At 42.3% G+C, this 20,519-nt stretch overlaps 1 protein-coding gene across 1 annotated transcript in view; it reads left to right on the top strand.

The window, feature by feature from the left end:
- The first annotated feature begins 5,476 nt into the window (after window positions 1-5,476).
- The window catches only part of LOC114093242 (protein mono-ADP-ribosyltransferase PARP14), a 50,084-nt gene continuing 35,041 nt past the window's right edge, over window positions 5,477-20,519 (top strand). The window contains exons 1-4 of the mRNA XM_027935935.2: window positions 5,477-5,716; window positions 13,636-13,766; window positions 15,202-15,235; window positions 19,027-19,269. Coding sequence (XP_027791736.1) covers window positions 5,530-5,716; window positions 13,636-13,766; window positions 15,202-15,235; window positions 19,027-19,269 — 595 coding nt within the window. The 5' untranslated portion in view covers window positions 5,477-5,529. The remainder of the gene's footprint in view (window positions 5,717-13,635; window positions 13,767-15,201; window positions 15,236-19,026; window positions 19,270-20,519) is intronic.

The raw sequence follows: 20,519 nt of genomic DNA, 5'->3' as shown, positions 1-20,519 counted from the left end.
AATTGGGAAGGGGTATATATTCCCCAAAGATAAACTTAAAATAACCCTTTTTACTCTAAACTTTTTAAATTTGGATTCATCAGGACTTAGTGCTGCGGAAAGGCATATGTGTCCAAAAAATGTACATAAGCCCAAGGTACTTTGGAAGGATATTCTAACAGGACAATGGAAAGGTCCTGACCCAGTAATTGTCTGGAGTCGGGGGTCTGTTTGTGTGTTTCCACAGGGAGAGCAGCAGCCGATTTGGATTCCAGAGAGATTAACCAAGGTCCTGACCCAGTGATTGTCTGGAGTCGGGGGTCTGTTTATGTGTTTCCACAGGGAGAACAGCAGCCGATTTGGATTCCAGAAAGATTAACTAAAGCGATTTCTACAGACCAAAAAGAAGATGATTTGGCTCAAATCCATAACAACTGATATCCAAAACTCCAGTTTGGCTATTCTTACATCTGCAACAGAACCAGGATGCTTTTTTCAATATCTATTTTATTATTGCCCTTTGCCATATCATGAAGTTCTATTTTGTTTTTTGAGCTCATACAGACCTAGGTTAATGTTTTGCTGATCAGTTCTAATTTTTGACTATAGAGTTTTTAAACATTGCAATGGAGATTTCACCTGTAAAAAGTTATAAGGCCTTTACTATAATGGTATGTGTTGTATGTATTATATTATGTGTGCACACTTGTGTTTTGTGTTATATGTTTGAATGTATGTATGTCCATATATCATATATGATGAGCGCTCATGATAAAATGGATCCAAATATTTTTTTTTTCACGTGATTTATATGGTTTAATTTAAATTGGGTAAACAACTGTTGAGGATTGTTTTAATATGTAAACAAAAAAGAAGGTTAACAGATCTGTTTGTTTACTTTCACCTTTCCTTTTCATTATATTTAATAATTCTCTTAAAGACAATGTAAATTGTTAAGAAAATTGTTTTCTTTTAGGGCCTTCTGTAATGTTACATAATTTTTTCTTTAGCCATTATTGCCAGAATTCCTATCTTCATCCCAGTGCTGGTGAAGTCAAAGATAAAACCAATCTACAGCTTCTACAATAGCCATCACTGAACTGCTTGCAGAACTTGCCTGGACACATTGTGAGCTCACCTGTATGCATTGTGAACTATCTGTTGGTGCAGCGACTTGTGGTAGTGTTGGGGTATTTTTGCTGATGATGTCACTGGTGGTACAATTTTTCAAAGGAGCCCTCAATTGGCTTAATGTCATGGCATTTTGCATCCTCCTCTACTAGTGATGGTCTAAAATTTGGGGGCCAACAGAGGTGAGGCAAAGAACCTCACCCCCCCACTGGTGCAAAGGCCTATCCACAAGTATAGCTGTATGCTGGACCGGTAGTCAGTGACGGGTATGATCCAATTGCAGTGGTACCAACCTAAGACAGGAGGCTGACGCCTAGAGGTCAGTTCATCCGATGACGGGTAAGGACCATATGTTGAATTGGACTGCCTAACAGACACGGTCCCTAAGCCACATGCTTGTTGTTTAAACAGAGAGGGGGAGATGTTGAGAGCCACAGCCGAAGGGGCCCCAGCAAACTTCCAGCTGCCAGCAAACTTCCAGCTGCCGGCTGATGATTGGCTCACAGCGGCCCCAGCAACATCTAGCTGATTGGCTCCTCGGCCCCAGCAACATCTAGCTGATTGGCTCCTCTGCGGTGATGCTCATTGGACTGTTTCCCTGCCCTTTCAGACCACGGAGCTGCTCATTGGGGGGACTTTTTTGGCTCCGCCCACGTGACCCAGCCAATCGGCCTCAAGAGCAGGAGGATTGTGGGAGGTGGAGAGAAGCTTGTGTGGGAGAGAGAGGCTTGTGGAAAGCCAGTGGTGGCAGTTGAGGCTCTGAGGGTTTTTCCTGAGAGGCTGTTTTGTTTGGCGTGTGTGGTTCTAAAAATAAAGTTAGTTTCTTTTGACAAGTGGCTCCTGATTGTGCCCAGCCAGACTGCGGCAATACACATGTGCAAACTTTTTTTTTCCAGAGAGCTGATTATTCAATATTTAATAGCATGTCACTGGTGGAGACCCTGTATGATATGATGTGTTAATAAAATGCTGTATATTTTTCTTTTTAGATATGATCTGGATAGTGCTATAAGAGTTAATGCTTCTCTTGAGATTTATGCCTCTGTGTTTGACTCAATGATGATCTCATTGGATGAGCAAGAAAGATCTTTATTCTGCTTTACTCTTCACCTTACGCAATTTTGGAAAAATCAAGTCCACTCTGGACTCTTCTGCAGAAGCCACCCTCTAACTCCCCCCAACTATAATATTAATGAATCTACATTACTCCTATTTAGGCAAAGTTACCACTAGGGATTAATGCACTGGCAGGATTGAGAGGTGTTGGAGACTAGCCTTACAGAGGTTTGAAGAAGATAAAGCTCCTGGAGAAGACTTGTGCCTAGGGAATAAGACATTGTATAACTGACTCCCTCAGAGGGCAGAGCTCCTAGGAGTGCTTCTTCCTTGGCCTATGGCCACATCCTATTTTGGAAGAACAGAGCAAGGAGTTTGAGGAGCACAGTGAGGTGGAGGGGTGGGCATGAGGTGCTCACAAGTCACCAACTCAGGTCAGACAGAAAAACAGTCCTTTTCCTCCATTTACATATGCTTTCCCTCCAATGCTCTCCATTGTAGAGAAGCTAAAAGGGGAATTTAGGTGAAGTGGGCAAAGGGAGCGTCAATACCAAAATGCAGACATAAGTTATACTAATATAATCTGTGAAGTGGAAAGACAACCCAGGAACAGTGATGTGACTTGGCTGCTCGAGGTGTTAGAATGCCCTCTTTCCCCAGGCCATAAGGGGACACTTGCTTCTTGGAAGGAAGTTTCAGGAGGCAGCCACCAAAGGAGACAGAGAACCGAGAGAGAATTAACACACTTCAGGAAGGTTCAAGTGAACAGGATGAAAATATCTTAGAAGATAAAATACTGCAGGACCTAATGATGCTCAATAGTTTGTTCCTTCTAGAATTTTCTTTCCTTGGTTTCAAGACTTGCCACCCTGATCCTGATGGCTCCTTCCCTGTTCACCCAGAAGCAATAAGCAGACCTCAAGTGGCAAGACACACTGCTGATAAATAAATCCTTGAAAGATCCAGAAATGGCCAGCTAAAATTTCTACTATAAATAAGCGTTTTCCTCTATGCCTTATAAAGTGATGAGGTGAGACACTGTCTAGTTCCATAACCCTAAACTTGGTTGTGGTTTGGAGTGAGACAGAGATGACAGATACCCTAGATACCCTAGGAGAGAGTCACCATTGTATGGCTGTGGGTTATGACCCATTCTGCTGGGTCCTCCTCACTTGCACCTGCCAGGTCCAGAGTGGTTTGGATCTGATGAAGAGAGCGCCATCTGCAGGTAGAAAGCAGAAAGCAGTAGAAAACTATCAGGAAACTGCAAAGCATTATTATAGATCAGGAATAAAAAATCCAGTAAATTCTTTGGCACGTCTCTGGTTCTCTTTGTTCTGAAATTCGGCCCTCATTGTGATTAGAAGACAATATGCAAGGTCCAGGCCTGTGAGGGAGAGCAGCTTTGATTTTGGCAGGCTCTCAGAGACCTCACCCCCTGCTTCACTGAGAAACAGAACCTGTTAGGTGAAAACTCCAGAACTTACCATCAGCTCCACGCGAATGACCTGCTGTTGCATCTGGTTCCACCTTGTTGCTGGTGCCCTGGGGAAAGACTCCTGCTGCTAATTCTGATGCTATCAGAAAGCCCTCTCACTTTCTCCCACTACCAGTATCCTCAGCCTTTCCTTCTTCTCACCACATTTATTTACTCATGCCTAAACCTTTTCTATTTTAAACATATTTAAAACCAGGGAACAAAATAACAATTCCCTGATCCCCCAGGAACAGTGATGTGACACTCTAGGTGTTAGAATGCCCCCTTCCCCCAGGGGACACTTGCTTCTGTCCACCCGATTCCAGGTGGCTGGTTGCTGCCTAACTCCTTCTCCTTCACAGGTGCACTTCTGGAAATCGCTGCTCCCTCTTCCTTCCCTTCCAGTCAGTCCTCAGGTTGCCGCCACTTTCCTCTGTCTCTTCTCCCCAGGAGACATGGTTGCTAGGTCCCCAACAGGTCAACAGACACTGCTGGGATTTGATGAATCATCAGCACTGGAATGATGGTGCCTCCCTCTGAAGATCATTTTTTAATATTTATTTATTTTCTTTTTCAGTTGTAGTTGGACACAATACCTTTACTTTATTTTTATGTGGTGCTGAGGATCAAATCCAGGGCCTCACACTGCCAGACGAGTGCTCTACCATTGAGCCACAACCCCAACCTCAAGGTCACTCTTTTTGTCATGAGTGAAGGATATACACATTCCTAGCCCCTCTCCCACCTCTCTAGCCATCCCATAGTCTGTCCATGTAGTAGATTTAACTATTGTTCAGTCACTTGCTGGGGTCATCTATGGATGCCCCTGAAGTCATCTTTGAGATTTGCCTTCTCTCTGCATTACATCCTTCAGCTATTCCTGCCTGAAGTATCTTTTTAGAACCTTACCTGTTCTCTGTCCTCCCCTGCCAGCACCCCACTGCCCCCACCCAGCAGTTCAGAAGCCCTTTCACTGGTCTCCCTGCCTCTTCTCTAGCCACCACACCTCAGAGTGATTCTGCATGTGTAAACCACATAACAGATACCCTGCCCCCTTCTTAACGCTCTAAGATTATTCCTTGATCATACATAGGCCTCAGGTGACTTGTCACCTCCCAATAAACCCTCTCTGATTCCCCCCACTTGGACAAGGAACCCCTTCTCATTTGTTTCAGGAGCACCTGTGTGTTCCTTTCCAGAGAGCTCATTCCATTGTGTCATAACTCCAGTGCCCCAAAAAGTTGCCTGAGTTTAGTTAGGGCAGGGGTGTTGAATCCGTCCCTAGCCCAAATCATCTAGTAAATGTTCCACAAAAATGGGGGGGGGGTCTATCATTTCTCCCATGTTTCTAGATGCATAATATTAACAGAGCAGGAAGCAACTCAAAAGAAGGAAAGTAAGGTCAAGTTCTGATAAGTACATTGATCCTTGAAAGTAGTCCCAAAATGGACAGCAAATGTCCCGAGAGGATCACAATTTGTGAGCCATTTTATTCTTCTGTAAAATGTCGGCCTGTGGCAGAAATGAAACTCTCATTGTGTTAGTTGAAGGTCCAGTGACCCAGGGCTACTGATAGCAGCTCCGGTTTGCGAGAGTGGCAGGCGGTGCCAGAGTGCCGAGGACCGCTATGCACAGGTGGATCGAGGCCGGACGCCTGCAGGGGAAACTGCAGCCCCAAAGGGTTAATTGTCTTTGCTGTGGGCCAGAGAAGAATGCGGGGGGCGGGGGCTGTGGTGGGGGGGTAACGACTGCAATCCAAGGGCAGCTCTTTTGAAGACTGAAACTTAGAGCCGGGAGGGGTTTTCCAGGAAACGAAAGCGAAAGAAGCTTAGTTAACTTCCCAGAGTCGGGGCGGCCCGGCAGTCTCAAGAACGAGCGGAGCCGGGATGGCTGCGTCCCGCTCCTTCCCGCTGCTGGTGGAGGGGTCCTGGGGCCCCGATCCCCCGAAGAACCTGAGCACCAAGTTGCAGATGTACTTCCAGAGTCGGAAGAGATCGGGCGGCGGGGAGTGCGAGGTCCGCCAGGAGCCCGGGAGCCCGCCCCGCTTCCTGGTGCTCTTCTTCCCGGAGGACGGTGAGGGGCGCAAAGAGGCTGCGTGCGGAGGGAGCCCCCCACCCCCCACCCCGCTTGCTCTGCAGGGGAAACTAGTGGCAGAGGCAGGCGGGCGAGTATCCGCCAGGCTCTTGCAGCAGCGGTATGGGTGGTGGCCGGGACCGCGGAATGGCCTCGTAGTGCCCCCGGGGCGCTGCGGTTCCTCTGCGCGCTGCGCTTCCAGGCGCTTGCTGGAGAGGTCTGGAGGTGACCATAGAACTGTGCAAATGAGTCTCTATCTCCTTTTCCAACCCTTTCTATCTTTCCCTGTTGTTATTTAGGTGGAAAAGGAAAAAGGATTAAGAAACGCGAAGAGTCACAGGGATTCTTCATGGGTCATGGAGATTCCCAGCTGTTTGGGGGGTCACTTGGGAGAGCGGCAGTGTTGCTGCCTAAAGTCACAAGGTCTGGGTGTAAATACGTAGGGGACCTTCCCTTAGGTTGGCATGTTGGAGGGGAAGGCAACAGTGCTGTTGATGAACACACCACGTACCTCTGTGGAGGGCCTACTGATGCTTCTTCCTTCGGTTTTGGGATTGTCCTGAGATTGGGAGGGTGGATGACGTTCTGAGGTGATTGTGGTTTGGATTTTGGAGCTTTGGGAGAAAGTTCCTTCTTCAGGCCTATTGGCTGAGTTCTCCCCAACTCCCCACCCTTGTTCCTATATGGGAAGGGAGGCCAAGAGCCCCGGATCTGGGTTTGCTCAAGGTGGCTGTCATGGGAAGCTCAAGTGCACCTTTTCCACTGGGGTCTTAGAGACTGACAGTGACCACTCAGGATGTAGACCATCCTTGATCCTTCTTTCTTGTGCTGAATTTGGAGAAGCATTTGGGCCACAGCAGAGGCAGGAAGGCTTAGGAGGCCATGCAATTGGACTGATGGGATGTCCCAGCAGGGGTTCAAAAAGGAAAGAAATGGAAAAGAAGGGGAAGGAAGTGAGGGTGGAAGAGGACAGGAGATCTGCTTGGCTCAGAGCTTCATGGAGAACAAAATGCAGTGTCTGCGAGGGTTAACTTCACCAGGGAGTGTTCAGAAGGGCAACAATGGAGCCCTTTCCCTTTCCCTTTCCCTAGAATGTTTCCCTACTTTTGATTCCTACTGTCAACATCACCACTTCAGGGTTCCTTCTTCTTTAGCATCCTCTATCCTCAGGAGTAGCTCTCAGATTGGGGGGCCCAGACCACCTGCATCCAAGTCCCCTGGAGAGCAGGTTGACCTGGCACATTCCCACTTCTGCTCTAGAGGTTTGGGTACAGGGAGTGTGGGGTGGGTGGCAACCAGCGTGATTATCCTGCCCCCAGGTGACTCTGAGTTGCTAAAGTTTGAGAATCTCTATTGTTTGTTGATAAGCCCAAGTGAACAAAAAATGGGAATAATTTTATAAAATATCAGCAGCATAAAAATACAACCAGCACAAAATGTCATTTTATGTTGATAAAATAATTTAATTTTAGCCCTCAAAGGATCTCAACCTCCCTGCTAGGTTTCCGTCCTCCACAGAATCCAGTTCACACTGCCCCTCTGTCTCTACCAAGGCTTCTTTAGTGGCTCCTGGGGTCTTACACCAGTCAGGTGACTCAAAAACTGTTTATAGTCTACATTCCTGGGGGTGGAAAATCCCTCTTCACTTTCAGTTTCCATCTTGAAGCTCCACTTTCCCGGTATCAGGTCATCAGGAATGTGCTGAGAATGAATGGCCTATGCCCTGGCAGAGGTTACCCTCACCTTCCCCTCTCCACACTCCACCCTCTACCCTCCACACAGGAAAAGACCTCAGCAAGCATAGTCGACAGTGTGAGATGACTTTATTCATATAATTCTGTAAAAACAAATAGTATGAGTGAGCCTACCAGTAGTTTCCTGTAGAAATGAATGTATAGCAAATAAGAATGAATAGGAAACTGTATCTTGCTTTTATATAGTTAACCGAATTTCTGAAAAGTTAGTATAAATTGATTTATAATCTTTTTCTTTTTTCTGTGCAAGAGATCAAACCCAGGGAACTGTGCGTGTTAGATGAATATTCTATCATTGAGTTATACCCCCAGTCCCTGACTTAAAACATTCTAAACATGGTTTCAGGTGTGTACTTTTGTGTGTGTGGGGTGGGGTGGGGTGGGGTGGGGGGGATTGAATCCAGGGATGCTCTACCACTGAACCACACCAAAGCCTTTTTAAAAAAATTTTTTACTAGTTATTGAGGAACATTTTTTTTTTATTGATTTGTTTATATATGGTGCTGAGAATCGAACCCAGTGCCTCACACATGCTAGGCAAGAGCTCTACCACTGAGCCACAACCCCAGCCCAAGCCCTTTTAATTTTATTTTGAGACAGGGTCTTGCTAAGTTGCCCAGGCTGACCTCAAACTTGCTATCCTCCTGCCTCAGCTGGTATTACAGGTGTATGCCATCACACCCAGTTAATGATAAAATGTGGACATTTTATCATACTTTGTGGTCATAATTTGACTCCTGATTATTCAGATACCTTGGGATAAGAGAGCTCATCTTCTTAAATAAAATTAAACATAAGTGACTTGAGGTTGGGGCAGGAGGAAGACTGTCCACATGGGTAATGGAGTCTGGACATGAGAGTGTCTGTTCTTTTTTCCCCCAGTTCCCCCTGTCCTTGTTGGGGATCACATACTGATGTGACCACTATTGCTTTCATGAAATCCTTTATACATATTGCACACAACCTGAGAAGAGGCTGGCACAGGAGGTGCCTGAACAGGATTTCCTTAACATCTAGGAAATCGTAATAGTAATGCCACACAGAGTGCATGATGCTAGATAATAGCCTGGTCTTGGACTTCAGGGGTCACATCCAGTCCTCAGTCCTCACTCCAGCTTAGTCCAGCCCTTTAGGGGTCCATGTGAAGAGTGGAGTTGGAGTCTGGTGTTTCTTCCCAGGTTTTTGGAGGCCTGTTTCTGAGTGGACATCCAGGTGAGGCCCTACTTGGCCCACCCCCTTCATGGCTGTTTGGAGTGGGAAAGCCATCGAGCTCCTTTTTATGAAATATTCTGACCCCATCAGCCAACCACATCAGAGCAGGGCATGGCCACTCAGCTGCAGCCCTGAACTGTAAGGTCCTTTTCTTCCTGACCTCTTTGCACCCTCTGCCCATGTTGACCATGCCTCCTTCTTGAAACTCACTCCTTCCCTGTTCTCCTTGGTAGGAGACACTGATTTTCCTAAGTTTCCTGTCATCTCTCTCTGGATGCTCCTGATAAGTGCAACTCACATAAGCATCTCCTTTCTCTCTCTCTCTCTCTCTCTCTCTCTCTCTCTCTCTCTCTCTCTCTCTCAATATTTTTTAGTTGTAGATAGACACAGTGCCTTTATTTATTTATCTTTATGTGGTGTGGAGGATGGAACCCAGTGCCTCATACATGTTAGAGGAGTGCTCTGCTACTCAGCCCCAGCCCCAGCCCAAGCATGGCTCTTAAGAGAGTTTCAGAAAACGTTCGGAGGCAACACTCTAAGTGGGTAAGGCTGCACAGAAGGTATTTCCTTCCAGTCACTCAGCTAGTTCATAGCAGGGCTGGGAGTCTAACCCAGGCCTTTGGACTTTATGTCCACTGTTCAGTTTGTTTGCTGTAGCCAGCTGTCTGAGGTGCTACTTCTTTTTGTTTGTTTTTGAAAAATCTCTCCCATTTCTCCTCCTCCTCCTCCTCCTTTGTGGTATTTATTGGGGGTGAGACCCAGGGTCTCATACATTCTAGACAAGCACTGTACCACTAAATTATACTCCCAGCCCTTTTTATTTCCTTTTATTTATGTATTTTTTTATAAGGTGCTGAGGATACAACGCAGTACCTCACACTTGTGGGGCAAGTGCTTTACCACTGAGCCACAACCCCAGGCCCCTTTTTATTTTCTTTTGAGACAGAGTCTCACTAATTTGCCCAGGCTGGCCTTGAACTTGTGCCTCAGCCTTCCAAATAGCTGGGATTAGAGGTGTGTGTGACTGTGCCTGGCTCTCCTATCCCTTTTTGTCTACTCCCTTTACTATCAGATGTAAGACCCTTATCATTACCCGCTAAGGAATTGGTCGAAATGGTTTTCTAACTGGGATCCTGGTCATTCTCCTCATGCCACCTAAGTCACCTTCTAAAAATGGAACTTTCATCATGCCATGTTCCAGCACTCAGTCTGCCCTGGTTCTCCATGTGGAATCCTTTAATTAGTACATTCCCGTGTAGAATGATTATTGCTACCTTTTTGAGTGCCTACTGGGTGTAAGGTACTCATATTAAGTTCTTTATAATTTTTCTTCCATTTAATCCACACAACACTGGTACAAAATACTCTTTATTAACCTCATTTGTAAGTAAGAAGAAAGGCTTTGTAAGTAAGTCTTTTAAAAAACATGCTAAATGTGTAGTCAGCTTTTCATTACTGTGACAAAATACCTGAGGTAATCAATTTAAAAAAAGGAAGGTTTGTTCTGACTCATAATTTTGCAGGTCTTAGTTCATGGTTAGTTGGCCTGTTGCTTTTGGGCCATGGTAAGGCCATACATCATGGTCAGAGTGCTTGGCAGAGGAAGCCCTTACCTCATGGCTGAAAGTAAAAAAAAGAGAGAGAGAAAGGGGTTGGGGTATGTGTGTCCCAATATCCCCTTCAAGGGAATGACCTCAGTGACCAAACTTCCTTGCAACAGTCCTTACTTCTTTTTAATTTTTTATTTATTTAGTTAGTTTTAACTTATAGTTTTTTTTTTTAAATTAGTGGCTAGTGGATATATATAGTGATGGATTCAGTATGTTTTTTTCTATATGTACATAGGAAAGTTAGGTCAGATTCATTCCACTGTTTCCCCTTATTCTGTTCTTCCTCCTTACCCCTCAATCCTTTTCCTGTATTCCACTGATCTATTTTGATGGAATTTCTGCCCCTCTTTTTCCTTTCCATCCGTTTCTTTCTCCCCCCTCTTCTCTCTCTTTCCCCCCCTTCCCCCCTCTCCCCCCCTTTATTTTGTATTAGCTTCTGAATATCAGAGAAAACATTTGACCTTTGACTTTTTGGGTCTGGCTTATTTCACTTAGCCTTATAGTCTCCATTTCCATCCATTTACCAGAAAATGCCATAATTTCATTCTTCTTTATGACTTGAGTAATACTCCATTTTGTATATATATCACATTTTCTTTACTTATCCATGTGCCTAGTTGAAGGGCATGTAGGTTGATTATTGTGAATTATGCTGCTATAAATATTGATGTGGCTTTTTGCCTGTAGTATGCTGATTTTAGATGTTTGGGATCAACATACCCAGAAGTGGGAAAAACAGGGTCAAATGGTGGTTCCGTTCCTAGTTTTTTGAGAAATCTCCATACTGCTTTCCAGAGTGGTTACACTAACTTGCAGTTCCACCAACAATGTATGAATGTACTTTTTCTCCCACATCCTCACCAACATGTATTATTATTTGTATTTTTAATAAATGCCACGCTGACTGAAATGAGATGAAATCTCAGTGTAGTTTTTAGTTTTAAATATTTTTAGTTGTAGATGGACGCAATACGTTTATTTATTTATTTTTATGTGGTGCTGGGGATGAAGCCCAGTGCCTTCCATGTGCTAGGCAAGTGCTCTACCACTCCTGAGCTACAATCCTAGCCCCTCAATGTAGTTTTTTTTTTTAGATTTATATATGACAGTGGAATGCATTACAATTCTTATTATACATATAGAGCACAATTTTTCATATCTCTGGTTGTTTATAAAGTTTATTCATACCAATTTGTGTCTTTATTCATGTACTTTGGATAATAATGATCATCACATTCCACCATCATTGCTAATCTCCTGCCCCCTCCCTTTCCCTCCAACCCCTCTGCTCTATCTAGAGTTAGTCTATTCCTCCCACGCTCCCTCTTCCTACTAGGTTTTTTTTTTTTTTTGTACTGGGGATTGAAGCTGGGGTTCTTAACTACTGAGCCACATTCCCAGCCCTTTTTTGTGTTTTGTTTAAAGACAAGTTCTCGATAAACTGCTAAGGCGGGCTTTGATCTTCCTGCCTCAGCCTCCCGAGCTGCTGAGATTACAGGTGTGAACCACCACGCCCGGCCCTCAATGTAGTTTTGATTTGCATTTCCCTAATTGCTAGAAATGTTAAACATTTTTTTCATGTATTTGTTGACCATTTGTGTTTCCTCTTTTGAGAAGTATCTGTTTAGCTCTTTTGCCCAATTAATAATTGGGTTGTTTGGGTTTTTTTTTTTTTTTTAATTTGGTGGTGTTTTGAGTTCTTTTTATATTCCAGATATTAATACCCTATCTGAGGAGCATGTGGCAAAGATCTTCTCCCATTCTCTAGGCTCTCTCTTCATGTCTTAATTTCTTTCCTTTGCTGTGTAGACACTTATTAATTTGATGGCATTCCACTTAATGATTCTTGGTTTTATTTCTTACACTTTAGGAGTCTTATTAAGGAAGTTAGTTCCTGTGCTGACATGTTGGGCCTACATTTTTTTTCTAGAGTTGCATAGTTTCTGGTCTTATTCTTAGGCCTTTGATTCTATTTGAGTTGACTTGTGTGTGAGATAGGAATCTAGTGTATATATATATACACACACACACACACACACACACGTATATTTTAGTTGTTGATGAACCTTTATTTATATGGAATACTGAGAATCGAACCTAGTGTCTCACACTTGCTAGGCAAGCACTCTGCCACTGAGCCACAACCCCAGCCCATAGTTTCATTCTTCTACATATGGATTTCCAGTTTCCCAGCACCATTTATTAATTAGGCCATCTTTTCTCCAACATGTTTTTGGATCCTTTTGTCTAGATAAGTGTATATATGTGGATTTATATCTTTGTATTCTATTCTATTTTATTGCTTTTCATGTCTGTTTGGTGTCAGTACCATGCTGTTTTTGCTACTGTAGCTCTGACTGTAATTTGAGGTCCAGTTTAGGATGCCTCCAGAATCACTCTTTTTGTTCAGGATTACCTTGGCTCTTCTGGGTCTCTTGTTTTTCCAAATGAATTTTAGAACTCCTTTTCCTAGTTCTGTGAAGAATGTCATTGGCATTTTGATGGGCAGTGCATTGAATCTGTATAACATTTTTGGTAGTATGGCCATTTTAACAATATTAATTCTGCCCATCCAAGAACATGGAAGAGCTTTCCATCTTCTGAGGTTTTCTTCAGATTCTTTCTTCAGTGTTCTATAGTTTTCATTGTAGAGGTCTTTCATTTCCTTCATTAGATTAATTCCTAAATATTTTATATATTTTTAAGGTTATTGTGAAGGGGATTGCTTTATTTCTTTTTCAGTAGATTCATTATTGTAGTATAGAAAAGCAATTGATTTATGTATGTTAATTTTGTATCTTGGTACTTCAGTAAATTTGTTAATCAGTTCTAGAAGTCTTCTGATGGAGTTTTTTGGGTCTTCTAAACACAGGATCATGTCAGCAAACAGAGATAATTTGAGCTGTTTTCCTATGTGTAGCCCTTTAATTTCCTTCTCTTGCCTGATTGTTCCGACTAGAATTCCAGGGCCTATGTTGAAAAGGAGTGGTGCAAATGGGCATTTGTCTTGTTCCTGGGTTTAGAGGAAATGCTTTCAGTTTTTCTCCATTTAGTGTGATGTTAGTTCTACCACTTCCTGTTAACATCATGGGCTGGCAACTAAGCCTTTAATACATGGGCTCTTGGTAGACCCTCAGATCCAAACCATAGCACTAAATATTAAACAGTGTGTTTAAAGATGAAATTCGAATCCACATCTGCTTGCTCAACTTTTATTCTTTTTTACTACACATAGTCTCTCTTGAGAAACTGGCAAAGCTATTGACTGATGATGGAACTCATAGAGATGATGGTATAATTATGTAAATAAAGATTGCTTGTCTTTTTTTTTTGGATGCTTTAGTTCGGCAAGCTGTTCTGGAGAAAAAGGATCATGAGTTAGTATTGCCAGGAAAAGGAACATTCAAGTTAACCGTCCGGTTACCCACAGCCTCAGAGGAAGCCCCAGTCTCTGAGGGGAAAATTTCAACAAAGGTAAGTAAACCTGAGAAGTTGTTCAAAGGGATCTGGGGTGGGTGGTCCTCCCAAGTATGTGGGACGGGAATCTCAATGAAGAAAATACAGTGGAATGAGAAGTGTCAACCAAACTGGAGTGAGAACAGCTCATAAATGCAGAGAAGGTGAGGGTGGTGATAACATGGTATAAAACAATGAAGGATGAAGCACTCTGTTGATTTTAGACACTTTTGGAAAATTAAGATTCAGTGGTTATCCTAATATCAGTTTCAGATATAAAATTTTAGATTGTTTTGTCTTGGCTTCTTTTTGACTGGAAACTTGCTAATTTTTTTTAACAACATCTTGAGGGTTGAGGTGAGTTCTATAAAGATGAGTTCTATGAATATGTGTAGTAAAAAGAATAAAAGTTGAGCAAGCAGATGTGGATTAGAATTTCATCTTTAAACATACTGTTTAATATTTAGTGCTACAGTTTGGATCTGAGTGTCTCCCAAACATCATACTACAGATGCTGTGTCCTCAGTTGTCAAATAGATTGTCAGATTATTGGGAGGCTTGAGATGAGTTCTACGAAGCACACGGCACAGTGCTTGTTATATAGTAAACATTCAATAAATGCTAAATGGGGAAAAGCAATTATGAGCTAAGCTGTTTCCCTGATTTAGGTCTTACCCCATATCCCAACTCCATATCCCAAATACTGTGTGAATTGAGTATTCTGCTATTTGTACCTTTTTTCCCCCCAATAATTATTGTGTCTAGTACGGGGATCTGCTATGACATGTGGCACCAGATGCATTCAAGAGCTCCACTAACAGAGCTTTTTGTTATCATTTCTGTTTACCATTCATCTCCAAGATGCTCCCATGGATATTTAAAAAAATTTTTAGTTGTAGATGGATACAATGCCTGTATTTTGATTATTTAGTTTTATGTGGTGCTGGAGATCGAACCCAGTGCCTCATGCGTACTAGGCATGTGCTCTACCTTTAAGCCACAACCCTAGCCCAGACATTTATTTTTATTTATTTATTTGTTTTACAGTGCTAGGATCAAATAAAGGAGCCTCACACATGCTAGGCAAGCACCAAACTACATTGCTAGCCTTTTTATTTTGTTCCCTCAAACAGGGTCTCGCTAAATGGCCTGGGCTAGTCTCCAACTTGTGATCCTCCTGCTTAGCCTTCTGAATGTCTGGGATTACAGAAAGGCACCACTGCATGCAATGACATTTTCTTTCTTTCTTTTTTTAAATTTATCTTTTTCTAATTGTTTAGTTGTAGACAGACACAATACCTTTGTTTTATTTATTTATTTTTATGTTCCTCATACGTGCCCAGGCTAGCACTCTACCAGTGAGCCACAACCCCAGCCCCACCTCCATGACATTTTCCTAATGTAAAGAAATTATTAGTAATACATTAATGATACTTTATTGTTTGGGTTTCAGGAATACAAGAGCAAAGAAGATGTCAAAGAACCAGGTAAAGTCTCAATTGATATAATTCTGACATTCACCAAGAAGTTTTGCTTTTATTAAGTAAAGAAAGCATTTAGGGGATGTTCCTTCCTCCTCCTCCTTCCTCCTCTTCCTCCTTCCTCTTCCTCCTCCTCCTCCTCCCTCCTCCTCCTCCTCCCTCCTCCTCCTCCCTCCTCCTCCTCCTTCCTTCTCCCTCCTCTTTTTCCTCCTCCTCTTCATTCTTTGCATTATAGTTACACATAGTTGTTGGGTTCATTTTGACAAAACCATGCATGCATTGGATTTGATTTACTCCATTTCAGTCTCCAGTGCCCCTCCTTTCTCTCTCCTCCTGCCTCTCCATATTCTCTTTCCTCTGTTCTACTGAGCTTCCTTTCTCTGGTTTATTTATTTACTTTTGATTGACACTTTATACATATATATACTGATAGAATTCACTGTGGTATATTTATATAAGCATATTATGTGGTTTTGTTCAATTCATTCTGTCCACATTTCCTCCGCATCCCTGTCCCCTCTCCCTTCCTTTCCAACTCCTTCTATTCTACAGATCTTCCCTATATTTTTATGATATCTGACCCCACCCCCTTTTTCTCCCTATTTGTTCTAGCTTCCATATATGAGAGAAAACACTTGACCCTTTCTTTTCTGAGTCTGGTTTATTTCACTTAGCATGATATTCTTCATTTCCATCAAATAATTCCATTCAAATGCCATGATTTCATTCTTCTTTATTTTAGCTCTCCTTTTGGCTGAGTAAAACTCCATTGTGTATATATGTCACATTTTCTTAATCCATTCATCTATTATTACAGGGGTGCTTTCCCACTGAGCCACAACCACAGCCATTTTTAAATTGTTTTAGTTTGAGTCTGGCCTCAAACTTGAGATCCTTCTGCCTCAGTCTCCTGAGTGGCTGGGATTACAGGCATGTACCACTGAGCCTGGCTCAAGTGTGCTTTTGATAAGAAGCTTAAGATTCTTATGAGATAGGAATCTTGTGTGTGTTCAGATTAATTCCTGCTTTCCATCCTTCTGATCTGGAGTCGACTCATCAGCTTCTGATGTTTATTACTGTGACCTCTTAAATCCTTATAATTTTCTTGGAAGATGCCTTAAGTGCCTGATTCTCAAGCTCAATTTTAGACCAGGAAGTGGCTTTTTATTTATGTATTTATACTCATACTATAGTCCTGGATCTAAAGTTTAATCAAGTTTTTGTTTCTTGTTGTTTCATATATCTTACCTTCCCTCTGTCTTAACTGATTGGTTAGTGCTGTTTCAAATTTGCCTAAAATCCTAAGTGTATCCTCAGGAAGAGCCATCCAGCCTCTCTCCACCAGTGGACTTTTTATTGTCCTGGAAATGTGGCAACCATTTTCTAACCTGTTTTTACCTGACTCAGACTCTAAGGGGAGTTACCAGCTAGGGAGTCAGGTGGTCTTCATCAAATCTTTTAATGGCTCTTGTGAGACATGAAGAAGTCCTGAGTTGAATGGTTGGTCCACACTGAATTTTGATGACAGCCAAAAGGCTAGGACTCTTGAAATGGATTGGAATGGGGTAGATGGTTTCAGAACTGAGTGAAACGTGGGTGGAGAGTGGTTATCTAACAGATCCAAAATCTCAGGGAGAGGTTATCTAGCAGATCTAAAATCTCAGAGGACGCTGCCTCACTATGCATTACACATGCCTGAAAGTCAATGCAGAAAGTTGAAAACCAACTTTGTGGTTTTTAACCCGCCGAGGAGCTGACAGCTCAGGGAAAGTCACATAGCAGAACCATGGGATGTGAATACTGAGCCAGTGTTCAGATCCAGCTGGGCTGGGCCTGAAAGTGGGAAACCAGCAACTGGAAGATCCTGGAGAAGAGAGAAGAACAGAGAAATACTGGTCACCTGTGGTTGACAAATTCTGGGACTTCCAAGTCAGCATCTCAACTATGGGTCCCTTCTAAGCTTCAGACCTTCTGTCCGACCTTCCTTCTGGGAAGTCAGACCCAGCATGTCTGAAGCCACCTATGTCTGCTTCCTCCCAAACCAATATCCTTTCTGACTTCCTTATTTTTCTTAAAATATATAGTTTGTTCCTCACCAACTAGAAACTTCAGACATCTTCTCTTTGACCTTCCACATCTCTTGTTCAGAGAGACCTATTATTTTTTGAAGAGTCTTCCTCAGCCATCCTCTCACCACAGGCCCATCTTATTTCGTCACAAATCCAACATGGCAGGAGCTGGCAGCTGTGTCCCTCTGTTTCTGACACCCTGTTTCCTGATAGCTGACACAGTCCCCTGTACTATTTCTAAATATCTTCTTGTCCTTTTCACAGAAACCTTCCATGATTCACTTTTATCATCCACTGCAAGGTCAAGTCCAGATCACATTCTGGATCTAGACCACCCCTCTGGTCTTGTTTCTCACATCTCTTGAAAATGCTCCTTTTGGAGCCACACGTGGTCCCTTGGCCATTCAGACCATTTTCTGAATGGCCTCAGGCAATCACAGGACTCTGCTTGTGCTCCTGTTGCTCTCAGCACCCTCTGCCTGACTTTCTGTATCTGATTCTCTGGGCTCTTCAAGACCTGCCCAGCTTCCTCTTCTTTCCCTGCCAGTTCAGTCCCTTTATCTAATTCTTGGATTCTTTAAATGTTCTGGATGCTTTTTACTTGTCAGTTAACCAAGCTTCTTTGTGCTGAAGCTTCTAAGAATTGTGGGGCCATAAAACTGTACTGCTAGGAAGACTCTTTCATGTTCAGTTCACTTGGTCCACCGTTCTCATTTTACAATTAAGAGACTTGCCCAGGGTTGCATGACTGAAGAGTTATAGTCAGGGATGGAGTGCATAGATCCTCACCCTAGCCCAGTGCTCATTCTGGTTGGTCATACTTATCTCATTTAATGCTAAGTTATGTTGTTGCTGAATTTTTTTTTGTTTTTTATTTATTATTTTTGTTGTTGTTATTACTGAATTTTAAGCTTTTTTTATATATATTTATTTTTCAGTTTTCGGTGGACACAACATCTTTATTTTATTTTTATGTGGTGCTGAGGATCGAACCCAGCGCCCCACGCATGCCAGGCGAGCGTGTTACAGCTTGAGCCACCTCCCCAGCCCCAATTTTAAGCTATTTTTTTTTTAAATTTAGCATGAATTTATGTGCATTGTCAGGTATTCTTATTTTCTTCTAGTGAGCCAAGTAGATCTCCGGTTCAGCAAGCATTTACTGGGCCTCAGTATACAGTGTGACAGCAATACTAGGGTGAATAAACATGTGTTTGCTTTGGGGAAGCTTAGTTCAATAACTATAACATAGTGCTATGATAGAAATATATATCAGGTGCTATGACCTGAAGGATGAGGTAGGTTCCTCATAAATATGAGGCAGAAAAAGGTGAAATAAAATTGAACTTAAACTACTGAGCTATTTATTATTGGATAGTAGTAATGGATGGTTAAATGCTACATTTTATTTATTTATTTATTTTTTAATATATATTTTTTTACCTGTAGTTGGACACAATACCTTTATTTTATTTATTTATTTTTATGTGGTGCTAAGGATCAACCCAGCGCCTTGCTCGTGCTAGGTGAGCACTTTACCACTGAGCCACAACCCCAGCCCCTACATTTTATTTTTAATTAAATAAAGTAAAAAACTATCCAGGACCTGTTTTTAGTTGAGCTAGCTAAAGAGATGGGGGCAGGGAGGATTTATCTTATGATAATTTACTTTGCTAAGACCATGGTAGGTAATGTAATATGTTTTACTTCTTTTTGTCTCCCTAAAATCAGATGTGTCAGAAGAACTGGATACAAAGTTGTCTCTCAATAGTGCATCAGAAGAAATAGAAGTTATCCCCAAAGAATGTGAAAACATTTCCTCTTTGGTGGCATTTGAAAATCTCCCAGCAAATGTGACTGACATGATGTTAATCTTATTAGTGGAGAACATAAGTGACTTGACCAGTGATGACTTTCAGGTGGAAATAATACGCGATTTTGACGTCGCTGTGGTTACCTTTAAAAGACACATAGGTAAGCTCAAGTTATATCAGCCTTTTTTGTACCACATTTGGGGATTTGGGACACCCAGTTAATGGAATCTCTCTGAAATTTTGACTCTTCCTAGTATCTGGTAAAAGAGGACTCCAAATACTGGTGCTTTTTTTTTTTTTTAAGACAAGCAAATTGGTTTTGAAACTAAATATTCTTGTATGTTTGTCTGGGTTCCTAAGTGTATGTGTGTGGGGGGGGCAGGGAAGGGGGGGGAGAGAGAGAGAGAGAGCGAGAGAGAGAGAGAGAGAGAGAGAGAGAGAGAAATAGAAGTCTAGTCTAAGGATACTAAGCATTTTTACGTGTGTTATCTCATTAAAAAAAGTTTGTTTTTAATCTCTTACCAAACTGAATTTGCTAGAAGGAAATAAACACTCACATAGTACTTACTGTAAGTTAGGTAATATGCTAAACTCTTTACATGTATTAATTGATTTTTTTCCTTTCAACAACTTTGTGAGATTACTCTTATTATCCCCCAGTATACAGGGTAGACAAAGTTACAAAGGTGCTATAAATGGAAGAACTGGATTTAAACCCAGGCAGCCTACCTCTACAGTCTCTTCCATTATTAGTTTTACCATATGTGTTAGTCAAATTTTTGTTACAAGGACCAAAATACTCAACAAGAACAACTTAGAGGAGAAGAAGTTTATTTTGCATCATGGTTTCAGAGGTTTAGTCCATAATGGGTCTACTCCATTGCTCTGGGCCCAAGGTGTGGAAGGACATCATGGTGGAAGGGTGGAGAGAACAACACTGCCCTGTTATGGTAGCCAGGAGGTAAAGAGAGAGATTGGTGGGGTGGAGAGAGAGGGGAGAAGGGTCACAGGGAAGATGAACCCTTCCATGGCACATCCCCAGTGACCCACCTCTTCTAGCTACACCCCACCTGCCTACAGGTACCATCCAGTTAGTCTATTCAAACTAGGATGTACTGATTAAGTTCTAGTTCTCACAATCCAATCATTTCACCTCTGAACATTCCTGCATTAACCCAGGAGCTTTTGAAGGACGTTTCATATCCAAACCATGATGCCATGTTTTTCCTTAGTCCTTTCATGGTCACATATGCAGGAATAAATAAGTACATGTGATACGGAAAATGATAGCTCCTTAAAGTCGTGGTTGGGAGGAAGAAATATCTCTACCTAAAACAAGGAAATTTTCCTGTCCTAAGCCCTTATTAACCCATGAACATAATGATGGAATGATTAATTAAGAGCACAGGT

Source organism: Marmota flaviventris, chromosome 8, assembly GCF_047511675.1.
Source record: "Marmota flaviventris isolate mMarFla1 chromosome 8, mMarFla1.hap1, whole genome shotgun sequence".
Taxonomy (NCBI): domain Eukaryota; kingdom Metazoa; phylum Chordata; class Mammalia; order Rodentia; family Sciuridae; genus Marmota; species Marmota flaviventris.
The sequence above is the reverse complement of the archived record's forward strand: the minus strand, read 5'-3'. Positions and strand labels throughout refer to the sequence as shown.